The sequence below is a fragment of the Gymnodraco acuticeps genome, unplaced genomic scaffold, assembly GCF_902827175.1.
Source record: "Gymnodraco acuticeps unplaced genomic scaffold, fGymAcu1.1, whole genome shotgun sequence".
NCBI classification, from domain to species: Eukaryota; Metazoa; Chordata; class Actinopteri; order Perciformes; family Bathydraconidae; genus Gymnodraco; species Gymnodraco acuticeps.
The window spans coordinates 7069984-7091918 of record NW_022991154.1 but is presented as its reverse complement, the minus strand read 5'-3'; the positions used below and the strand labels follow the sequence as shown (position 1 = coordinate 7091918).

The 21935-nt window shown below is 40.8% G+C and overlaps 2 protein-coding genes across 2 annotated transcripts in view; both read left to right on the top strand.

Annotated features, from left to right (window-relative positions):
- Positions 1 to 17211, top strand: part of pde4dip (phosphodiesterase 4D interacting protein) — a 59868-nt gene extending 42657 nt beyond the window's left edge. The window contains 16 exon segments of the mRNA XM_034237312.1: positions 161 to 429; positions 2658 to 2807; positions 2918 to 3097; positions 4219 to 4482; positions 5043 to 5177; positions 5507 to 5626; positions 6260 to 6416; positions 6564 to 6688; positions 6781 to 6915; positions 7463 to 7567; positions 7653 to 7837; positions 8132 to 8263; positions 9959 to 10097; positions 10550 to 10596; positions 10764 to 10905; positions 15067 to 17211. Of these exon segments, the coding sequence (XP_034093203.1) occupies positions 161 to 429; positions 2658 to 2807; positions 2918 to 3097; positions 4219 to 4482; positions 5043 to 5177; positions 5507 to 5626; positions 6260 to 6416; positions 6564 to 6688; positions 6781 to 6915; positions 7463 to 7567; positions 7653 to 7837; positions 8132 to 8263; positions 9959 to 10097; positions 10550 to 10596; positions 10764 to 10905; positions 15067 to 15200 (2419 nt within the window). The 3' untranslated portion in view covers positions 15201 to 17211.
- Positions 17212 to 18228: 1017 nt separating this feature from the next.
- mast2 (microtubule associated serine/threonine kinase 2) overlaps positions 18229 to 21935 on the top strand; it is a 218071-nt gene continuing 214364 nt past the window's right edge. The window contains 1 exon segment of the mRNA XM_034237473.1: positions 18229 to 19133. Coding sequence (XP_034093364.1) covers positions 19053 to 19133 — 81 coding nt within the window. The 5' untranslated portion in view covers positions 18229 to 19052.

Sequence of the window (21935 nt, the reverse complement as noted above, 5' to 3'; positions counted from 1 at the left end):
TCTTTAAAAAAAAGTTTAACTAGCCTCTCAGGGCTGTATGGGTATGGTGTGGGTTGCACTAAATGTATAAGCACTTGCGGTCTGGAATAAAGTAAATGGATTGACCTTAATGATAACTGAAACACATATTAATAATGTATGTGTTTGTTTGTGTGTTCAGGCTTAGTAAGGAGTTGCAGCAGAAGGATAAGGTCATCGAGTCTCTCCGCACCAAACTAAACCAGCACCAGCACCATCATCAGCCCCATCGCTCCGACACACCAAACAGCAACCACGCCCTCTCCGACACCACCGACCAATCAGATCGCATCTCCTATGTGTCTGACGAACATGGATCCACACACGAGGACCTGGACCTCTGCTCGGATATGGACGCTGCCAGCGAGCTCGGTCAGAAGGAAACACGGACTGGTACCAGAGTCAGCACAGGTAATAACATTACAACCATGATCCAGCTTAATGTATATTTGTATACTACTGCCGAAAACATGTAGAACCTGTCAGAGAATAATTCTTCCTTACTCCTAAGATATTTAACTTTATTGCCTGTTGACGTTTATAACCAACCCTGACTCTGTTATCTCCTTTAAGGAATGTGCTGCTGCACTTATATGTGGATATTCTCAGTTTTATGACCGGTCAACTCTCGGTCACAGGGCCGGCCCTGACCAATTTGCTGCCCTTGGCAAGATTTTAGCTGGCGCCCCCCCCCCCAAAATGCAGACACTCACTATGACTCGCGCATGCATGCACGGTTGTGGCATGACCACCAAAACAGAAATATATGGACACAAGATGTGTGCAAATGTATTTAGTATCCTATCCATGTGAACATGATTCAAGTGGGGGGTGGACCTAACCTCCTCTTGGGGGGTCCGGGGGCATGCACCCCCGGAAAGATTTTTGTTTTTTAATATTGAAGTTAAAAACATCAATCTGGTGCACTTTGAGAGCAACATTAAGAGATATATGGATACATCTCTCAACACCCATATGAAACAGAACTGGAAGCAGATTTTCTTTTTATTTATGGATATTTTACAAATCATTCCCCTTTTAAACTGTATTCTTGTTTATTAATAACAACTTTTTTTTACTGTCATATAGTATTTTATACTATAAGAGAATAGATGAAGATCTACACAGTAAATTCCAATGTTAATAAAAGCTGTATACGTTTTTTGGGAGTTTGATTTATTTTAAATTAACACAAATACAAAATTAAAACCTATCATTGCACACTAAAAAAATTATTTCAAAAAAAGAACTATTTCACATAAACCTCTGGTTTTTACTGGGGCTGCGGCGGTTCAACTCGATTTGGGGGGGGGGGGCTGCGCCATAGTTTATGGACGCTGTACGCAATATAGGCGTAGTTCTGTTAGTATAAGATAATAAGATGTACTTTGTTGATCCAAAATCGGGAAATTGTGTTGTTGTGAAATAAAAAAAAAATATATTTTTTTAATTTCTAACTTTTTTTTCCGGCGCCCCTCATTGATTGATGCGCCCTTAGCATTCGCCTATACTGCCTATGCCAAGGGCCGGCCCTGCTCGGTCACAAATGGTTTATGGGGGAGAACGCTGGCTTCAAGGCCATTAAGGGTCAAACGCAAGTGATTCAGTGGGCCCAGCTGTTTAGATTATCTCCCCCAATATGTTGATTAACTCTCTGTAAACTAGTTAAAAGGTCTAGCAGGAGAGAGGCGTGCCAGAATTGATGTGGCAACCCACCCGTGCAGTCAGAACCTCTGGCTGCTGTGACTTGTGATGTGAAATTCTCCGGCCGATACTTGTAATAAACCACCAATGTTTGACATCAAAGCTCCAACTCTCCTCGTGTCTCTCTGAGTCCTGACTTTCCATTGCTACAGAAATTTCCCTTACAGAACCCAAATTGTATATGTACAAGTGGAGAGAAAATTGATACAATTAATTAAGAAATTGTCAACAAATAGTCAACAAATACCAGAAACAGAACCAGACCTGTTTAGTCTGTCCCTCAATACTTTCTGACTTCCTCTCTGTTTCTCAGATCCAAGTTCATTAGTTACTACTGAAGACACAAAATACCTATTTTTAAATACACTCACTGTTTGTTATGCTGGTTGCTATTTTCAATGATGCAAGAAACAATAGACAACAATAATTTATAATATTAATTCCATACCGTAAATAAATGCAAGCCACTACTACTACTTCTACTTCTACTACTACTACTATTTCTAATAATACAACAATATATATTTTTAAATAATAATGATATCATAATAATAATAATACATGTACATACATGTTTTATGAAATTATCTTATTATTAGGAAAACAATAATTAATTATACTTTAAGTTAATACTGGCCTACTTTGGATCTATTTACATTAAGTCCGTAGTTTATACATTTATTGTTTTCATGTATCCAATACAAAGGCTGCCTTGGATTTATTAACAATAAAATATATACAGATTTTACCTTCCTCATACATCTGAACCCAGCTGTTGACAATTGTCACATAACCTCTGCACTCCTCCTTATTCATAACACATAACAGAAATGTCCAGATAAAATGTGATGATTTAACAGGAAACACACACACACACTTGTTTTCTGTTCCATCCATCATGTTCTCTGGTGACAGCAGACTCTTTTAATTTCCAGATTGCCACTCTCACAGTGGCGCCGTGTCACACCATTCGTCCGTCCCGCCATCCGTCACCTCATCCCACAGAGCCCCGTCCTTCCTCAGCTGTCCCAGCATGCATTGCCCCAGCTCGCCACACAAACCTGCAGATATGCTGAGTCAGACAGGTAGGAAGGGGCTAATGAGTGTTCTGCTGCATTATCACACCTTTACTCTTCTGCTTTCTACTTCCCTCACCTGTTTCTTCCATTCTTTTAAATTCTTCTTCTACTCCCAGTTCCAGCTTCAGTCTTCACCTCTATCCTCTCCCACCCTCCCCCCTCCTCCACCACCCAGAGGGCACCTTTGCCCTTCCATCCCCACCCTGCAACCCCGCGTACCCGCGGGGTTGGTTTCTCTCTGGCTGAGGTGCATCAGGAGCTGCAGATGTTACAAATGCAGCTTGGAGGCAATGACAGTGCGTCACTCAGACTGTATATGCATGAGTTTATGTATTGAGTGCATTAACACATTTAGTATAAACTAATTGTGGTTCAATAACCAGACAGATAATTGAAATGGCGCAAATTCAAACAATTACTGGTAAAAAAAAAACACATTTGAGGAATAGTAACATTTATTCTGCACTTATTGTAAAGATGAAGATTATCAAGCTAACATACTAAATCGAATGTGTTCCATAGCTCTTCCACTTTAAAAATGTAACTTTCAGAGAGTTTTAACACAATTTTAACAGCCAGAAGAAAACAGAAAATGCCAGTAAAAAAAGAAACTTAATGGAAAGAGGATCCTGTCTAGCTAACTTTAAGTTATAGCCTATCATTCCTGTATATTGTGTTGTAACTTTATATGATTGTTAACTAATGGGCCTGTATTTGAAGGAATGAGTCTGAGATTGTGCTGTCATTTTGAGATAGGACCACTGGAAGGCGCCACAGTTAGAAGTTCTTTACACAGTAGCTTTATTTAATTAAATTGAGACTGATCAACAGTGTCTGGAATGGAGGATTAATGTTCTTTCCTCGAATAATGGAGCAGAACAACACCTCATTATTGTTACATGTGATCCTGCTCAATACAAACATGTTTCAACATCCAGAAAGTATAAACGAGCAAACTATCACTATATGTAGACACACACACACACACACACACACACACACACACACACACACACACACACACACACACACACACACATGTAGATACACATGTTTTCTTTTCTTTGCCTTTCTTCTTTGCATGTGTCTTTAAGACACTGTACCGTCTTTCTCCTAACAATATGGGTTCCTATATACAAACATTTAGCCTGAAAAGGATTTGCTAGGATTGTATAGAGCCTTTAGACTAGAGACACCAAACCATAGTGATTTAATTTTACTGTGACAAAATAAATAATTTCCCTTTCAGCCTTTCGCTCTCTTTGTGTCTCGCCAGCCCTTTCTCTTTACTAACAAGTGTCTTTGTTCCCCTCCCAGGTTTTTTTGCAGTGTTCCTTTTATTTAATAACTGATTTTAGATTGTATGTGAGATTTAGAATTGCTTATTCACTTCATGTTACTTTTTCCTGTTCTTCAGGGTATTCCACTCCCACTTCCAAACCTCTTCATGGCTTCCCATTCGCCCACCAGCAGCCGGACCCCTTCCTGCCTCACTCCTTCCACGGATACCAGCCCTCTCCTTTCAGCAGCAGTCTGGATGCCAACTCAGCAATGCAAGCTGGAGCCAGTCTGCTCGAGAGCACTGCATTGTGGGATATGAGCTATGGTGCCCGTCCGGTGAGACTCGGAGCTGACCTTTCTTCAGGATCATCAGGGTACCAGTCAGGCACCAGCCACACAGGTAGATACTCAGTTTAACCTTTTCAAAATGACTCGCATTGAACTAGTTGAAAACTCTAATAACTAACATGTGTTCTTTGTGTTGCACCATATAAAAAAATAGTAATACAAATTTGACAAGAAAACATGTTTACTGTATGAGATTACAATTATTAAGTTAAAAATGACATTGGAATAGTGGCTCAGATAAGAGCAATTTTTTCAACAAATAAAAAAAGGCCAGATAAACAACTTACCGTAAGGATGGAGTTAGTTGCACACTCATGGTTAATATAGCATAAAGTATTTTTGAACACCTCTAAATCTGTGTTACAATAGTCACATTAGTCCCAGAACTCTGCTTTTCTTTTTAACATTATTACAGATTTCTTTAAATAATAAAGTACAATTGCTTCTTGTGATACCATCAATAAAGTCCAACACTTCCTGCATACCTCACAGTAACGGGTCATATAGTACTTGTGTTTATTAGCTTTATCCATGTTTGAAGGCCAGTTAAGTATTTCTAGAAGTGCATTTTGACTAAAGCCTCCCTAAGTTATACTTTTGTTTGTGTTGTAGGATCGGACCTGATGATGAAGGAGCACCTGAGAGAGATCCGGAGTCTGAGGCAGAGACTGGAGGACTCCATCCAGACCAACGACCGCCTCCGGCAGCAGCTGGAGGAGCGGCTGTCCCGCACCAACACGGAGAAAGGTAACACACATAGTTATTCTCTTAAAAAATCTGTTGATTTGTTAGAAGGCATACAAATGATATGTAATCTGGAAGGACAGGATAATAAGGACAGCCTGGAAATACTTTCAGTATAGAGATGTAATACAAATCTATTATAAAAAAACCTGTAGTTTGTTAGCATGTTACCATGTAGTGAAAGTTACTGAGGAAATGTACTAAAGTAGGTTTATTGTAGCCTACTTAAGTACAGTTTTTATGTACTTTCCTTGAGCATTTCCATTTCCTGCTCCTTATTTCTCCTATGTAAACATTACAGTCCATGCTTATCCTCTCTGTGTCCCCTCCAGGTGCTCCTACCAACATCTACATCCAGGGCCTGGACTCTGTCGGCCAGCTCTCCAGTGAGATGAGACTTCTGAAGGAGGAGAACGTCAGTCTGCAGAACCAGCTGAAGCAGGCCACCAGAGGTACTGTCACATCTATACTAGCCAGCCCAAAAGCGTAGAAAGCCACCAAGTTTTATTTAGCAGATCAAGAGCTGTTGTGCCTGCAACCAGACAGAAGTTAATAGAACGAGTACGTTTTGGCTCTGTTCAGTGTGATACGTTAGTGATAATGTTCAGCGAGGCGGTCATTAATGAAAAAGATGACAGGGCGGTCATTATCCAGCTTATAGCACCACTAACTTTACTCACAATATTGATTTAAAAATGATTTTATTGATTTAAAAATTATTGTATTGCTACCGCTAAGAAACAAATGGTCTGATCCGCTGTGTAGGCCTACCAACGGCTGGAACTGCGCTGGTAGCAACGTATCTTAAAATCCTCATTAATCCAAAGTTTCATACTCTCCACAAATCTAAAAATGAATATTATAAAAGTATTTCCAGTGTGTTATCTGTTTTTTTTTGGCCCATGTGACATTACATTGACCGGACTTCTTTCTGCGGATTGATATGAATGCACTTAGCCCCGTTCTGCTATCCTAAGCAGCGGTCTGCTAGTGAGTAGAGCAGAATGTTTTAAATTGACCAATCAGCATTGAGTATTGAACTAAGCTGTTTAGTAACATGTTGCAATGTCCTTTGTCCCCTGCAGAGAGCAGCAAGGAGGCGGAGCGTTTGAAGGAGGTTGAGCTAGAGGCTGAACAGTGGGCGGAGCAAAGCCAGAAGCTGCAAGCCGAAGCTGAAGCTAGCAGCAAAGAGATTGCACAACTGAAACAGGACAGACAGAAGAACCAGGAAGCCATCAACAGGTGTGTGACCATGTGCAGAGTGATGACCAGTTTACAACTTGGCAAAGGTGTTAAGTAATGACATGTTTATTAGGATTCTCAAAAATATAGTTGTTCTAGTGACTGTGTTTCTTCATATAAAATGTTCTTGTGTGTGTGTTTTCTCAGACTCCAGCACGAGGTGAGCGTCCTCCAGCAGCAGCTGTGTGAGAGCCGCAGTCTGGTCCACTCTCTGCAATGTGAGCTGCAGGTGTACCACAGAGTGTGTGGGGTCATCACCAACACACCCGCAGGTAAGACGTTTTTTTGTACGACACCTAAGAATATCTAAAAATATTTCCTAAAATAATCTTAACTCATCTGTGTTACTGTGTTTTCCAAGCAGGTCAGGCCAGTGACAATGCCAAACTTGGACACAGCTCTGCAACCTTTGACCCCAACGAGCTGCACGTTCAGCTGGAGCAGCAGCTCCACATACAGATGGGCGCACAGCCTCGATCCAGGAGACAGCTCTTCAACGGTCAGTACCTGTATTTCAAAGAGATAAAGAGAACATCTGAATACTTGAATTAAAGGGGACATATTATCGTAATTTTCAGGTTCATATTTGTACTTTGTGCATCTACTGTAACTGTGACATGTTTCCATGCTTTAATGTTCAAAAAGCTCTTTATTTTTCTCATACTGCCTGTGCTGCAGCACCTATTTTCACCCTCTGTCTGAAACCAGAGCCCAGTCTGTTCTGATTGGTTAGCTGGTCGGCTCTTTTGTGATTTGTCAGAGGCTCAGAAATGTCCCGCCCCTTAGCCTATCACGTACAATGTATCGGAACGCTAGCCAAAAATAAACAGGAGTGTTACATATTGATGTCACTACGTTATGGAAGTAAACAAAGGAGTCCAATTGGGGCATTTCAGGCAGTATGGGAACTTTGGGATTTAAGCCTTTGTAGACTATTGACATATAACGCACAACATGGCCTCGTGAAGTTAATCTGGAGTTCAGCAGCTAAGAAAGGTATACTGTATAAAGAAGCAGACAGTACTGATGGAAATCTTCCTTCACAGAAAATGTTCCCTCTCCTCCTGTGAGAGACACTGGACTTGACAGTCCAGCCTCTCCTTTACATTCTGCACAGAAACAATCAGCAGAAAGTGGATCAGCTGATCAAGGTGAGAAACTCTCAACAATTATTTTTACTAATGAAAGTCTCCCTCCTGCCCCTATTCCTAATTCTCTGTTTTTTCCTCCCTGCAGCCTCAACCCTGCAGGGCCAAGCCCCCGATGGATCATTCGCACACCGTCATGGCCGCCATGCAGTAGGCCATGTTGATGACTTCAAGGCTCTTCAACAGCAGATCCTGGAGGGCAGCGCTCTCCTCCGCAAGATGGAGACGGGTCTTTATTCCCGGAGCACTCCCCAGGAGTTCAGCCTACTTCAGGTGAGAGAGACAGGAGGCAACAACTATAGATTAATATATACATATTAATTAGTTTATTCATATACACAATATATTTTATTGTATGATTATTGAGGCTTCTAAAAGGCTGCAGACTTGTGTTTGGCCAATGGTTGAGATGGCAATAAGTCATGACAACAACATTTCCACTTGAACCATTGTTTGTGTTTCTAGACTACATTTTTTTTAAATATATACAACAAAAAAAGCTGAGAAATGACTGTAGTCCTAGACTTGTTATTAACATCTTGTGGTGTGTGTGTGTGTGTGTCTCAGCCTTCAGACTCAGGCTCTGTCAGGAAGATGCTGTCTGACACTAAAACCCTCCGGCAGATCCTGGATGAGGCCGACTCTCTGCTGAGGATGTTCTGGAGAGCAGTGCTGCCGAACCAGCAGGAAACCAAACAGGTCGGAACAAACACCTTCTAGTGAAAAATCAAAAAGTGTGATGTAAAAGAGTGGAGAGCAGAGTAGTTTCAAAATACTTCTTTGATTCCCTTTTATCTCCTGCCAGTGAACTCAGAGTTGTTCATTTATTCATCATTATTTGTAGAAAAACACTTCCTGATATTGCAATGCAGTAGGGTGTTGTTCTAGGAGCTAAAAGCTAAACCACTGGAGACTTAAGGTATGAGTTGGCGAGTGCTATAGATATCAGCCGTAGACATGTTTGTCCCATCCCGGATGTAATGGAAACAGATGGCACTCAGCCTGTTCTGCTCAAAGCCCATCAAATATATTTTGAATAATTAAAAAACGATGTCTATCTCTACTAGGGGTGTAACGGTTCAAAAACATTTCGGTTCGGTACGTACCTCGGTTTTTAGGTCACGGTTCAGTTCGGTACGTTTTCGGTACAGCAGAAACAATCATCACAAAAAATTAAATATTTTTAGTTTTTTTTAAATTATTATTAAACTGTGAATAATGTATTCTCTCAAATAAATACAAAATATAATAAAATGAACTTTAAGGTGCAGCATTTCGATGAAATGAAATAATCTGTATTTGAACTTTACTGTACTAGTAGGCTACTCACAAAACATAAACTATTAGTTTTGGGTTTTTAATTATTATTAAACTGTGAATATTCACTCAAATAAATACAAAATATAATAAAATAAACATTAAGGTGCAGCATTTCGATGAACTGAAATAATCTGTATTTGAACTGTACTGTACTAGCACCTAAGCAGCCAGTTTGACATTAGGACTTGCTTGTCATTGTATTTTCATGTTTTTTTAAAGAAAAATTAACTTGTCCACATTACTTGCCGAAAGGGCAGATCTGCTGGCACTAACAATGTCTCCTGAGAACATCCTCTCGCTAGGGACAGAGGTAGCAGATACAGCCAGGTAGCGCTTTGCTAACATGGCAACATAAGGATATTTGGCGTTTGTAATAGCTTTGGCTCGGTCTGAACTTTTTGCGAGTGGTGGAGGCTTAAATGCTAGTGGGAGTTGGGTTTGCACTTCAGTCTTTTTTCTTTTGGTACCGGTGATATTCACGTTCGGGGTGATGCCTTTTCAAATGAGTGTGCAAGTTTGATGTATTGCCAGCCGCGTAACCAATGTTAGTTGAACAATGCCGACAAACAGCTTTGGTTCGGTCCACCTGTCTTTGTTCGTCATCCTTGTACGTAACTGCGAAACCAACATTTTCCCAAACCGGGCACCGAGCAAATTACTCTGAATGCTGCGACCCAACACCTGAGATTACTTCCAAAAAGTTGTTCACGTTCTCAATTTTTTATGTTTAACGTTATATTCGTTCGGTACACTTGTGTACCACTACCGAACCAAAGGGCCCGTATAGTTTCGGTACGGGTACGTATACCGCTACACCCCTACTATCTACAAAAACCATGACCCGGTTACTCAAGATAGTAATGGTTGACTAACACTGGTTCTTTATGAATAGTGAACAAAAAATAATTTGGAAAATGCGAGTTCATAAACTAGATAGCTTTCTAAAAAGATATATGGATTTGATGTACCAGAATATGTGGACAGTCATGTAACACTATCCCTGTGTGTGTGTGTGTGTGTGTGTGTGTGTGTGTGTGTGTGTGTGTGTGTGTGTGTGTGTGTGTGTGTTTACAGGATCAGTCTCTGAGGGAGGAGGTGGCCTCTCTCCGTCTGAAGCTCTCAGATCAGGAGCAGGCTCTCAAGGACGCCGTGGAGAGAGTGAAGAGCTCCGACCTCACCAAAGATAGCATGGAGCACTTTATAGTCAACCAACGTGAGTCACTCATGTCCTCACTCTTTCTAGCAGATAATATAAAACAATAAAGCATATTGTTAATCTTTGTAATAGATAAAACAAATGAATACACCTGGAATTGTACTTTGATGGTAGGCCTATACATTTTTGTTTTATTGTACAGAGCTGTTAGATCTCTTATTCACAGCAGATCCTTAAATGCTTGATCCAATAATCCAACAAAACAATGTTTTTAAAAGATACAACAATTATGTTTCGTCAGCATTTGAGTCTTTTTCAGTGTCTTCTTAATCCAGCCCTCTCCTTTTCCCTCCTGCGTCTTTGTTCTTGATTCTTCATCTTGCAGTCCCAGAGCAGCTGTGGAATTCACTAAACCTGTGTTGGGTGTTTCTGCCCATTTGAAATCATAACGTTTGACTTACACATGTACAAGTGATGACTTGCAGTTGCTCTTTGTGTTTATTTTACAGTGTCGAGAACACATGACGTGTTGCGAAAAGCAAAGACAAACTTACAGGTGAGTTTCCTCATGTCAATTCATTGTAATAAACGTTTAGCAGGTGGAAATAACTGAGATAATCACAAGTGGATAAGTTCAAGTGAAAATCCCTCCTGTCACTGTAACGCCCTCTCACCGCCCTCCTGCTCTTTCTCTTCCTTCTGACTCCTGCTGAGTCTCCTCAGAAGAATGAGCTCAGGATTTCCTCCCTTCGGCGTGCCTCTTCCTCTTTCTACCCCTCCTCCTTCTCCTTTTCACCCTCCTTCTCCTCTGTCCCCAATTCTTTCCCTACCTTCTCCTCTTCCTCACACCAATGGCCTTGTAAAGGTATGGCTTCCTGGTGTTACTGTGTTCTGTTCACTGTCCCCTAATGCATATTTGATTTATACTAAACATTATTAATTTGAAATACATTAAAGGTGGGGTAAGTTTGAGAAACCGGCTCGAGATACACTTTTTGTTATATTCCATGGAATGCTCTTAACATCCCGATAGCAATGAATATCTTAAGTGCTTTGACAAAAAATTCATAAAAAAACATCATCTGTGGAAGCCGTAGTGCTGTAAAAAGCACGACCAATCATTTTAGCCGGCCCGGCTAAAATAACTGGATGGCCTACCTGCCTGTCAGCCTTCCATCTGTGCACAAACTTATCTCGTGCCCTCATTGGTCATGTGCACATTCGTGTGTGTTGGAGGAGGGGCTCTGTAAGGAAATATGCCGTTATATTTGTGCCTCTATCCTGAGCACGCAATGAAACATGTTGAGCATAGAAAATGCGATTGAGCATTGAGCAAACTCCTGCTCCGTGCGCAAGCAGACCGCTGCACGCGCTCTCTCCCCCCCGCTCGCTCGACCTCTCCAGCCTTTGCGCGCTCAGCTTTGCCTGCGCTCGCTCAAGTTATCACAGCGTTACAAATGTGCCACAAAACCAACCAATCGGAGAACTCGAGAAGGTCAATTCTGATTGGCTGGTCCAGAGTTGCGACTGCGGAAGTCCAAAATGCTTGATCATCACGTGGTTCAGAGAGACTCAGAAAGTTCCCGAAAGTTTGTGGGGGGCCATTTGAATCACGATAACAGGATAGAATTGCAATTTTTGGTAATTAGTGGTCAATAAAAGTTTTGATTTGCAATATGTATACAACATATCGATATGTGTATGTAGTTACATCAATGTGTTTTGTTTTTTTTAAGTAAAATGTGCTAATATTTGAGGATTAAGATAAAATAAGAAGTAGGCTACTTTATTGATACCAATTGGGGAAATGTTTACGCTGCAGCAGCAAAAGACAAGGAGGCATTGTACATTAGACAGTTAAAAGACTATAATTAAACAATCGAAAATGTAAACATCTTAAATAGAAATAACATAGCATTACAACGTAGAAAGTAGAAAATATACATAGTGTGAACAGCTATTTTACCTGTTAACATACATGTTAGGCTAACGTTGCCTTGGTTAGAGCCTGTTGCTGTTGCTTTGAATTCTTTAAAACAAATATTATTAAACCTGTATGGTAGTCAGGAGCATCACATCCTAATGTTTATTGATATATTTAGAGGGAGGGAAGGAAGGTTTAAAAATTCTGATTAGATACATTTCTACAATTCATGGTGGTTTCAGTAATCCCATGGTAATTGAGGACACAAGTAATCTAAAGTACTAATGTAATCTTTATGACTTTCAGAAAGGACAGGAGACCCACAGGTGCCTATCAATGATTGTCAACTGACAGCACAATGAGTCAAAACACTAGCAGCAGCATGATGATGATGTTAAATATGTTGTTTTAGTAACATCCATTGTAAATAAATGGAATTCAATAAACATTGAATAGCATATCATGCGGTTTGTCTGTGCCTTTTCCTCTGTGTTGTCCTGGCATATCGTCTCCCCCATGGTTTGCTGTGCTGCCGGGGGATGCTCCAAGCGCTCAGAGAAAGGAGTACACATTAAAGTTTCCCCACTGACAGAGAGAGGAGGAAAGAATGTCTGGCTCAAGTCAGCAGGAACAATTTAACCATCACAAAAGACAACAACAGCAACTAAATATGTGAGGTAATCATATTTGTCTCAAAATGAAGACCACACCATTGGGAAGCTTAACGTCTGTTTAATCAAAAATAAAGAACAGGGAGAGGCTTGCTAAACTCTGGGAGTTGAGACTCAGGTGCAGGGTGAGGGTCTCATTGCAGGTCTTCAGGCTCCATTGAATCCCCGTGGGGTTCTTGTGCTGAAAGAGGGAGACAAAGACAGGAGAAAGGGTTAGATACGGCAACCTATAGGATGGGAAATTGCTGACCTATTTTAAACTTACCTTGTGTTTTCACTCTCACTTAAGTCCCTCTCCCTTTGCCATCAATCCAAAATCAGCTGAGCTGCAACATAATACAGACAGGTAATAATCAACAGAATCACAAGGACATTATATGGCTCTGCTAAAAACACTCACCCATAAGTTACGTTTTTGTTTACTGTTTAGAAGTCTCAAATATCCACTCTAAATCCATATCAATAGCGATGTATCACACAAATAGCTCTCTTCCTTATTATTGTGTAACGTTCGTTAACTATATTATACTAGCTTGAACTCCAAAATGGATATCCTCATTTCACCACCTCCACCCACTACAATCACACGCCCCAATGTTATATTTAACTAATATGTAACTCCCTCCACCCCGGATAAAAGCACGTTAAGAAGCCCCTTTTCTCTAATTCCACAACGTTGGAAGAAATAACATTAAGAGAACGGATTAATAGGCTGTTCATGGTTAACGTGTGTTGCTAACTTTATCCGGTATCCTAGCCTCATCTGTCCGGTTGAAAATTAACGCAAGCTATATGCCCATTGTAGAACAGGAAACAGAAGTTGGTCCAGGTTCTGGTCAACCCAACATTGTGATAGAGAGAGAAACATGTTTTGTCATTCTGCCACCTCTAATGCTTACAGCAAGTAATCAATACCTCAGAAGGGTTTATGTACATGTAGGCTACGGTTTGTTAGCGGTTTGCTTAAACTACCCCTATAGCTATGTTGCCGGCTAGCAAACTCAGGCATTGCAAACAATAACGTGATATCAGAAAACTAAAAATGTATAACTCACCTGACACTGTGGCGTGCTATTCTCTTCATTTGATTCTGTCATGTCCTGTAAATGTCAACGATGGATGTGTAATAAGAACGTCAACAGCCTGATGGCAACCGAAAATCCCTCTCTCATCTCAGATAGAAGATATGATTGGAGACGACCAGCCAATCAGAATTGACCTTCTCGAGTCCTCCGATTGGTTGGTTTTGTGGCACATTTGTAACGCTGTGACCAGTGTTGCCAACTTGGCGATTTTCTCGTTACATTTGGCGGCTTTCCAAACCCTCCGGCTACTTATTTGTGTCAAAAGCGACTAACGACTAATCTAACGATTTATAATGGTGTTATTAGGGACTTTTCTGGTGTTTGGAGACTCACATTGTTCTGCAGTTAACGAGCCGCGGGTGCTGCCGTGAGCCCCGCCTCCCTCCCATAGTACTCACAGGCGCTCAGACTGACAGTTGCCTGGCCGCAGCAGAGCTGCTGCTGCAGTCAGAGCAGAGAGGAGACAACCACACTCCCCCGCGTCGAGACTGCAAATGAATTGCGCATGCGCCAACTGCCAAGCCGTCCTGGTTTTGAGCGGGATTTAAATGTAAAATGTAAATGTTTCTTCACTCACTTTCACACTATAATAAATAACTGCCTTTGCTTTGCTTTGACTCACACAGCCTCAGTCACTCAATCACCTCGTCCACTGTGTGTGTGTCTCTCTGTGACAAGCTAAACATCTCTGTGACAAGCTAAACATCTCTGTGACAAGCTAAACATCATGATGCTTTCTTGGAGAAGTCCAGAATTTGATCCTTGAAGGGTTGGGAACGTTTTGTGTACTCCCCTCTACCATGCTCTCTCCTACAGCCGCCATTACATGATATGCAAATTAGGCGATGACGTCATTTAGCGACTTCTGGCGACTTCCCGGACAGCCAATAGCTACTTTCCTGGGAGTTGGCAACACTGGCTGTGACAACTTGAGCGAGCTCAGGCAAAACTGAGCGCGCACAGGCTGGAGAGGTCGAGCGAGCGGGGGAGAGAGAGCGCGTGCAGCGGTCTGCTTGCGCACGGAGCAGGAGTTTTATGAGAGAAAATATATTTCTCTGTGCTCAAAAATGTTCAAGTGCGCGCTCAATAGCATTTTCTATGCTCAACATGTTTCATTGCGTGCTCAGGATAGAGGCACAAATATAACGCCATAAGGAAGTGGCAGATTTTTTCCGGTTGTGTATTTTCAAATTCTAGCGCACTCGAGCTGGTTTCTCCAAGATTACCTACCCCACCTTTAAGGTTACTAATGAATAATTAATGGAACGTTTTATGAAATATTCTTCTTCCCAGACACTAAAAAGTCATACAAAAAATACCTTAACACTGATCCTTTGTGTTTCAAGGTGAGAAAACAGGAGGCTTCTGTGAGCTTGCCTTCTCTCCTGGTTGGGGTGTCATGAGGCCTGGGACTTCCTCCTCCTCCTCCTCTTCCTCCTCTGCTGTCCACCAGCGCCCCCCGCAGGCAGCCTTCTTGTAGTGCATCAGCCCTGAAGCTCCTCATCATTTTCTCATTGTTCAATCAGAAAATGCTGGAAATCCTGTCTCTCTCATTGGTTGGAGAAACATTTCAGTTGAGTGACATCTCTCTGAGTGTGTCAGTAGATGGTTCATGATAGTTTGTGAATGATTGTATTTTTATTGGTGAGGACATGACTGAAGTGTGATTTGTTTATATGAGACCAGTTTGGCTGGAGTTGGTTTATTATTCATGGCTTCTGATTAGGCTCATTTTCACAGATAACATCAATGTTGATCACATTTTAAACCACATTTAAAACAGTGATTAAGTTCTCAAAAACAATCAAGAATAGGTACATTCATGTGAAACAAGGGATGTTTTTATACATTTTCCCCTAAAATGTAATGTTTGACAATCATGACAATCATATACACAGAACATTCTTCAGTAAGTCATACATCAGAAGCTCCCAATCAGAAGCCAACTTCAGCCACGTACTTCAGCAGGGATTCAAGAAACAAAAATACACATGATGCCAGCAGGAAAGGGGCTTTTAAAAAACCCGAAACCAAACAGCAAAGTGCTTCCACAGAGCCTCTGTCGGGCTTGTGTTGTAGTTAGTGTGTAGAATAGTTGCATGTGGTTTGAGCAGCTTGTGGAATCAAAGCCATACTCTCTGACGGTACGGTAATAATGTTTTTGTTCTGTTCTAATTGTACAAAAATTGTCAGAAAATGGCCAACTACTACTACTACTTCTAGTAGAACTACCAGTAGATAGTTTGGTCAAATAGCTGGTAGATGGTGTTCTCATGCATTTACTCACAAAAAAACACCAATTTCAGATGTTTTGCTCATCGTATTCAATCTCCAGAGTATTACTGTTGAATATGGAATCTGTTCTCTTCAGATAATTAAAACGCATTTGGGTCCAACCCAGTTTTTCGTGCAGTGAAAGCCTTCTGATGAAGCTGCTGTATTGTGAAGCATCTTAATAACCAGTGTTAATAAAAACAAGCAAATGTACCAGGGTGTCATCAAGCTGCTCATCGGTTTGTTTGATGCCTTTAGTTACGGATAAAATAAATGACGGTCCAAAAGAGATGACATTTCATTTTTGTAACCAGAAAAATGGACCACACTTTTTCTTTTTAAATAAATACATAATTGTGGTGTTTTTTTTCTTATTTTTGCTAAATGTGTGCATCTCTTTGTTTAAATTTCCCTCGAGACCACAATCAATTAACAACAAAAAAACAATCCACAAGGGATACATTCAAGTTTGTTATCTTGTTCAAGACTTCTGAGGATTTGTTATGCTCACTGTGCAAATAATATTTTATGAAATTGGTTGTTTTACACTGACTCCTTATTATTATTTGTCTTGATTTCTCTGTATAAAAGGTTAGCTGTTTCTTTTTGTGCATGAACTGTGGCTTCACTGCCCTCTGATACTTTTACTGAAATATGCAATTTTTTGGGTTACTGTGCAATAATAACCTTTGTGGTCACTTTTTGTTGATGTTTTAGCCCTGGATATTAAAGTGCCATGTCATCTGTTTTCGCTTTGAAGCTGAGTTGTTAAAAAAACAAAAAAGATATGATGAAAATGTCCAGTTTTATGACAATCAAAAACAAATGGCCCACCAATTTTTAAAGTAACATGAATCAGAGTTTTATAAACGGTGTGGAAACAATGCAAAGTCACAACATAAAAGTGAGATATTTATGAAGCAATATTATAAACCAAAGTCAACAACTTGTATGTTGTCAAATCAGGTTTAAATGAATTACGTACAGTATAGTGATTTTTTGTGAAATTTCAACAGAAGGTCAAATTCAGTGTCTATGTGGTTTGAGGAACTACATCTCATGGATGTACATATTAAAGGGAGTGCGAACATCAATGCAAGCTGTTTTGTCATTGTTCGACAAAGACCATCTGTATTTTTATGCATGTTTCTTTTCTTAAAAGTGTTTTTCGGGTTAAAAAAAAGAATAACCTTTTTAATAAAAAGGGAAAAACAACATTTGTCTTGTTTGTTTTCTGAAACAATTATCTCGCTTCTTTTGTTTTGTTTCTCTTAAATAATACAGACCCTCAAGCACAAAGCAGCATAAGTATAGTCTTTAGTCTATTATACATTTATGACATTTTATTTTAAATATGTGGAAGTCCACACAATATTGTATTCTGTATAGAAATAAAACTGAGGTCTTTGTAAAATTACAAATAATCATATAGAAGGTTAATATGGCACAGCAGTTCTTTCAGCAGGTGGCAGCAGAGCCACACACACACACACACACACACACACACACACACACACACACACACACACACACACACACACACACACACACACACACACACACACACACACACACACACACACACACACACACCACACACACACACACACACACCACACACACACACACACACACACACACACACACACACACACACACACACACACACACACACACACACACACACACCAACACACACACACACACACACACACACAGACATTTAATATTAAACGAAATAGATCTGATTAACTTTAATACAATGGATTCTATGTGTATTTATTTGACGCTAATTCCTAAAATGTGATGAGTTTGTCGACATTTTATATAAAAAAACTAAGGTAAAAAGGTAAAGACCTTGTACACCACATCCCATACTAGAATGTTGATATATAAATGGATATAATGTGCTGTAAATTGTAGATTAAAAATGTCGGTGTGAAATAATATATCTTGCTATACATTATTTCAAATCACACTTAAGTCTGGGTTATCATGGCATCAGGGATATTGTTAAAAATAACAATTACATGTATTTGTAAGAATAACATTTTTTTGTTGTTGCAATAAACTGTAGCAACAACGCTCCATAGGGCACCTAGAAGTACATCATATTTTAACGCAACAGTTTTTTAAAAATATTTATAATTATTTATGCTTTTATGTTGGTAAAATTGTAACCGGAAGTTGATCTCTTTCTAGCTAGCTTGACACCACATTGACCGTGTCAGAGTCAGGAAACAACCTGAACCGTGCCGTGCCTGCAGTTCAACACAGAGCTCTACCCGGTGTCTAACTCAGCTTAGCATTTTTTTGTTATCTGATGATGGAACAATATCTGAAAATGACATTCACTGTCGGATAAACCGTCTAGACGGATACAACCCTGGTGGAAATCCTCCAGTGCCCCGTCCGTTAGGAGTGCAGACGGACCTGTCATGGGTGTCCCGGTGTGTCTGTGCAGGTAAACGTTAGCAGGCAGCCGGGCTAGCCGCTCTGCTAGTCAAGCAGCACGAAGCTAGCTTAGCATCAGCCCCTGCTAACTAACTAACTCACTAACTAACAAGTTGTGTTGGACAAAACTGTTGCCGGAGACGACAGCCCAGCATGGATATTTTTTACACCGCTAATTATGAACTGTCCTTGTGAACGAACATAAACTGTCCTTTTTACGGTCCTCAAGGATAAAGTAGCGGCTGGTGCTTCAAGGTTGATTGACAGCTTGTCATAACGGATTTTCCAGATGTGCACTCGGCACCAAAAGTGCAACTAGGCTCCTTAGTTAGCTAGCCTCAGCCGCAGGACTGGCTACTGACCAGGAATGGCTGGCTGGCTGGAACAAACTCATCTTGAGTGGACTCATAACTCAACAAACTGCATCATCGAGAGATGAAGTTCATCTTGGCAGCGAGGTGTCACTGAAGTCGACCGCAGCCGCGTTGACACGTTGCTAGCCTGCTAACTGGCTGACGTTATCGAGAGGACACACAACACGGGCTGTCAACCGGGGCAAAGCCACCCAACACACACAAGGAGTATATTTACATTTCAGTAAGGGATGAAGAGGACAGAACATACAAACAAGAGAAAACTCTGTAACATGGAGCACCAGGAGAGCCGGGGAGCAGGGAAAGATGTGGTGAGTAGTGAAGTAAGGCATGCACTATGTCACTGTGTTATCTGCACACGCTCAGGGCAATTAACAAAGGCTACCACCAACTATATGGGCTGCGTAGTACATTCAAAACCTCATTGAAATATATATGCATTTATGTTGGTTGTAGCTTAAACGACATGCTCAGCTCTGCAATGTTGGCACCCCCTTCTTAAAGGACCATGACGGTGTTTTAATTATCAAATGAATGTTTTGGTCCAATTCACGTACCATTGTTAAGACGTTCTCATGTGTCAAACAGCAGTCTAATTTACGAGTATGCTTATTGCATTACAGGCTGCTTATATATGTGATAAATAAGTGTTACATGCTGGGTACTTCATGTCCTAAACTGAATTCACCACTTAAAGGATCAATTGATTCCCTATATTGTACTACTACTTCAAGTATTGAAGGATTAGGGTTAGGGTTAGGTCATTCTGAAACATATTAAGCCTACCTGGATAATATCTCAATTATACTGCATAGAGCCTTACTGAAAGATATTGGCCTAGATGTGTTTGGGTGTCACTCAGGATTTTCCCTCCACCCTTTTCTGTTCCTGCAGCTCTGCACGTTCTATTTTTTTTTTAAGATAAGCTTTTATCTGGCTGATCAAATATTCGGTATTAACACTGAAAAGAGACCAAATGAATCATTTTTGCTCAGCATTTGTGGACGCTGAGCCTTGTGTATGGTGGCCAGGTGTATGAATGCGTATCAGTTGTGTTGCTATGTGAAACAAATATAAAATGCGGCACTGGGGGAAGGTCTGAAGTGCATTTTGACAGTTAATCCCTGCTTTGACAAGGAGAGAAGATGATGGGTTTGTGGTGACTGAGCAGTTAATGGAAGAAGAAGAGAGCGCATTGATGTTGATCTTTCCCCATATGGAAATACGTTCAAAATTTAAATGAACATACTTTTCAAAATACATAAATCGAGCCACCCCTATCAGTATTAGTTTCTGCACCGATTGCTTGTTTTTTTAATGTGAAGTCATCGCTGTGACTCATGATTTCACATTTTTGCATGAAGTCATGTTCCTAAACCTCCGGATGTTTGATATGAGGGACTCTGTCACGGGATATTACCGCACCACCCGGCCATATGTGATATTATGTGAATGATGAGGTCAAATGTGGTCTTATTATTAAGATTTGCCATCAGCAGTCACCCTTAGTAACCTTTTCCAGTTAATTTATTATCAACACTCTGACCTAAGATCATGTTAACAGAGAGAGAATTTCATTTCTGAGCCGTTTGTGAGTCAAGGGAGGGAAGTGTTGAGTTTGAGGGAGTGTGCTTTATGGTATCATGAGACGTCAGACAGATGTTTTTGAGCCGCTGCTGTTTTGATGTGTTATTGTTTGAAACAGTTTGAAATGGAGGACCAGACAGGCAGATTCATCCAGTGCATCTTCTACCTATTGCTTACACTGTGTTACGGGGCTTTAGTACTTATATCAGATGTCTGCCTGGATTTTCCCGTACATGTATCCAACTGTTTAACCTGTAAACTGTGTAACACCAGGATTAAGGCTACTGCTAACAATTATTTAATTACTGATTTAATGGCATGATCATGTTTTCAAATAAACCATCCAAGAAGAAGTCCTCACCGCACCACAACGTTATAGTCGATACAAATACCAGTGAAGTTCATATGAGTCTCGATCAGGGGCGTCGCCCGGACCTGAAAACATTCAGGGCTTAGCCTACAGTGGCAGCGGCCGCGGCGCTACAGTGGCATTTTCTACTGCAACACTCCCCACACGCACATACACAGTGCACCCGCGACTGTTACAATGAAGGCTCGATAATCAGCTCACGGCATATAGGCAGGGGTAAAGTGCTATTTTTTATGAGTGGGGGGCGGACCTCACCTCCTCTAGGGGGGTCCGGGGGGATGCTCCCCCGGGAAGATTTGTTTTAAATATTGAAGTTAAAAGCATCAATCTGGTGCACTTTGAGAGCAACATAAAGAGATCTACATCTCTCAACCCCCATATGAAACAGAACTGGAAGCTGATTTTATTTTTCTTTATGGATATTTTACAAATCACTCTCCTTTTAAACTCTATTCTTGTTTTACTGCCATATAGACTATAATGATCATATGAAGGTGTGCCGCGGAAATGATCTTTTGAATAATTTGTGACCAAACCGTTTGAGACCCACTGAGATAACGGCGCATTCACACCAGCCTTTTACAGTCCATTTGAATCTGACCCTGGTGCGTTTAGCCGCTTGGTGCGGTTCATTTGGGTCGGTGTGAACGCAGTCCGAGACCTCTGAAGTGAACTAAACAACCGGACTCTGGTCCGCTAAAATAGGTGGTCTCGGAGCGCTTGCTTGCGAACTCTGGAGCGGTTCATTGCTGGTGTGAACGCAGTCCGCACCAAATCATAGGAAGCGTAGTATTTACGTGTCACAAGAACGCTCTTCAAAAATCTTTAGCGAAAGAGTCTTTCAAGACATCCGCTGTTGTTTAGTTAAAGAGTGAAGCAGAATGAAGTGTTGAACAGTGTCGTGTAAAGTAAAAATGCTCCGTCAGCTACATAAAAGTAAGAACACCTGTCGTCGGTGAAACGCCCCTCCTTACTGCAGAACGTCTCTCATTATGTTAGAATGTTTTTTTAACGGACGTTGTCAGATTATATAATCATATGCGCGGGCCGCTAGTGTCTGTTGATCTCCAGATTAACAGCAGCATGAGAATAACCTGCCGAAAGTGCCGATGCTCCATGGCGGAGGCTCCGGTAGAAATTGCCGGGATTCACGTTT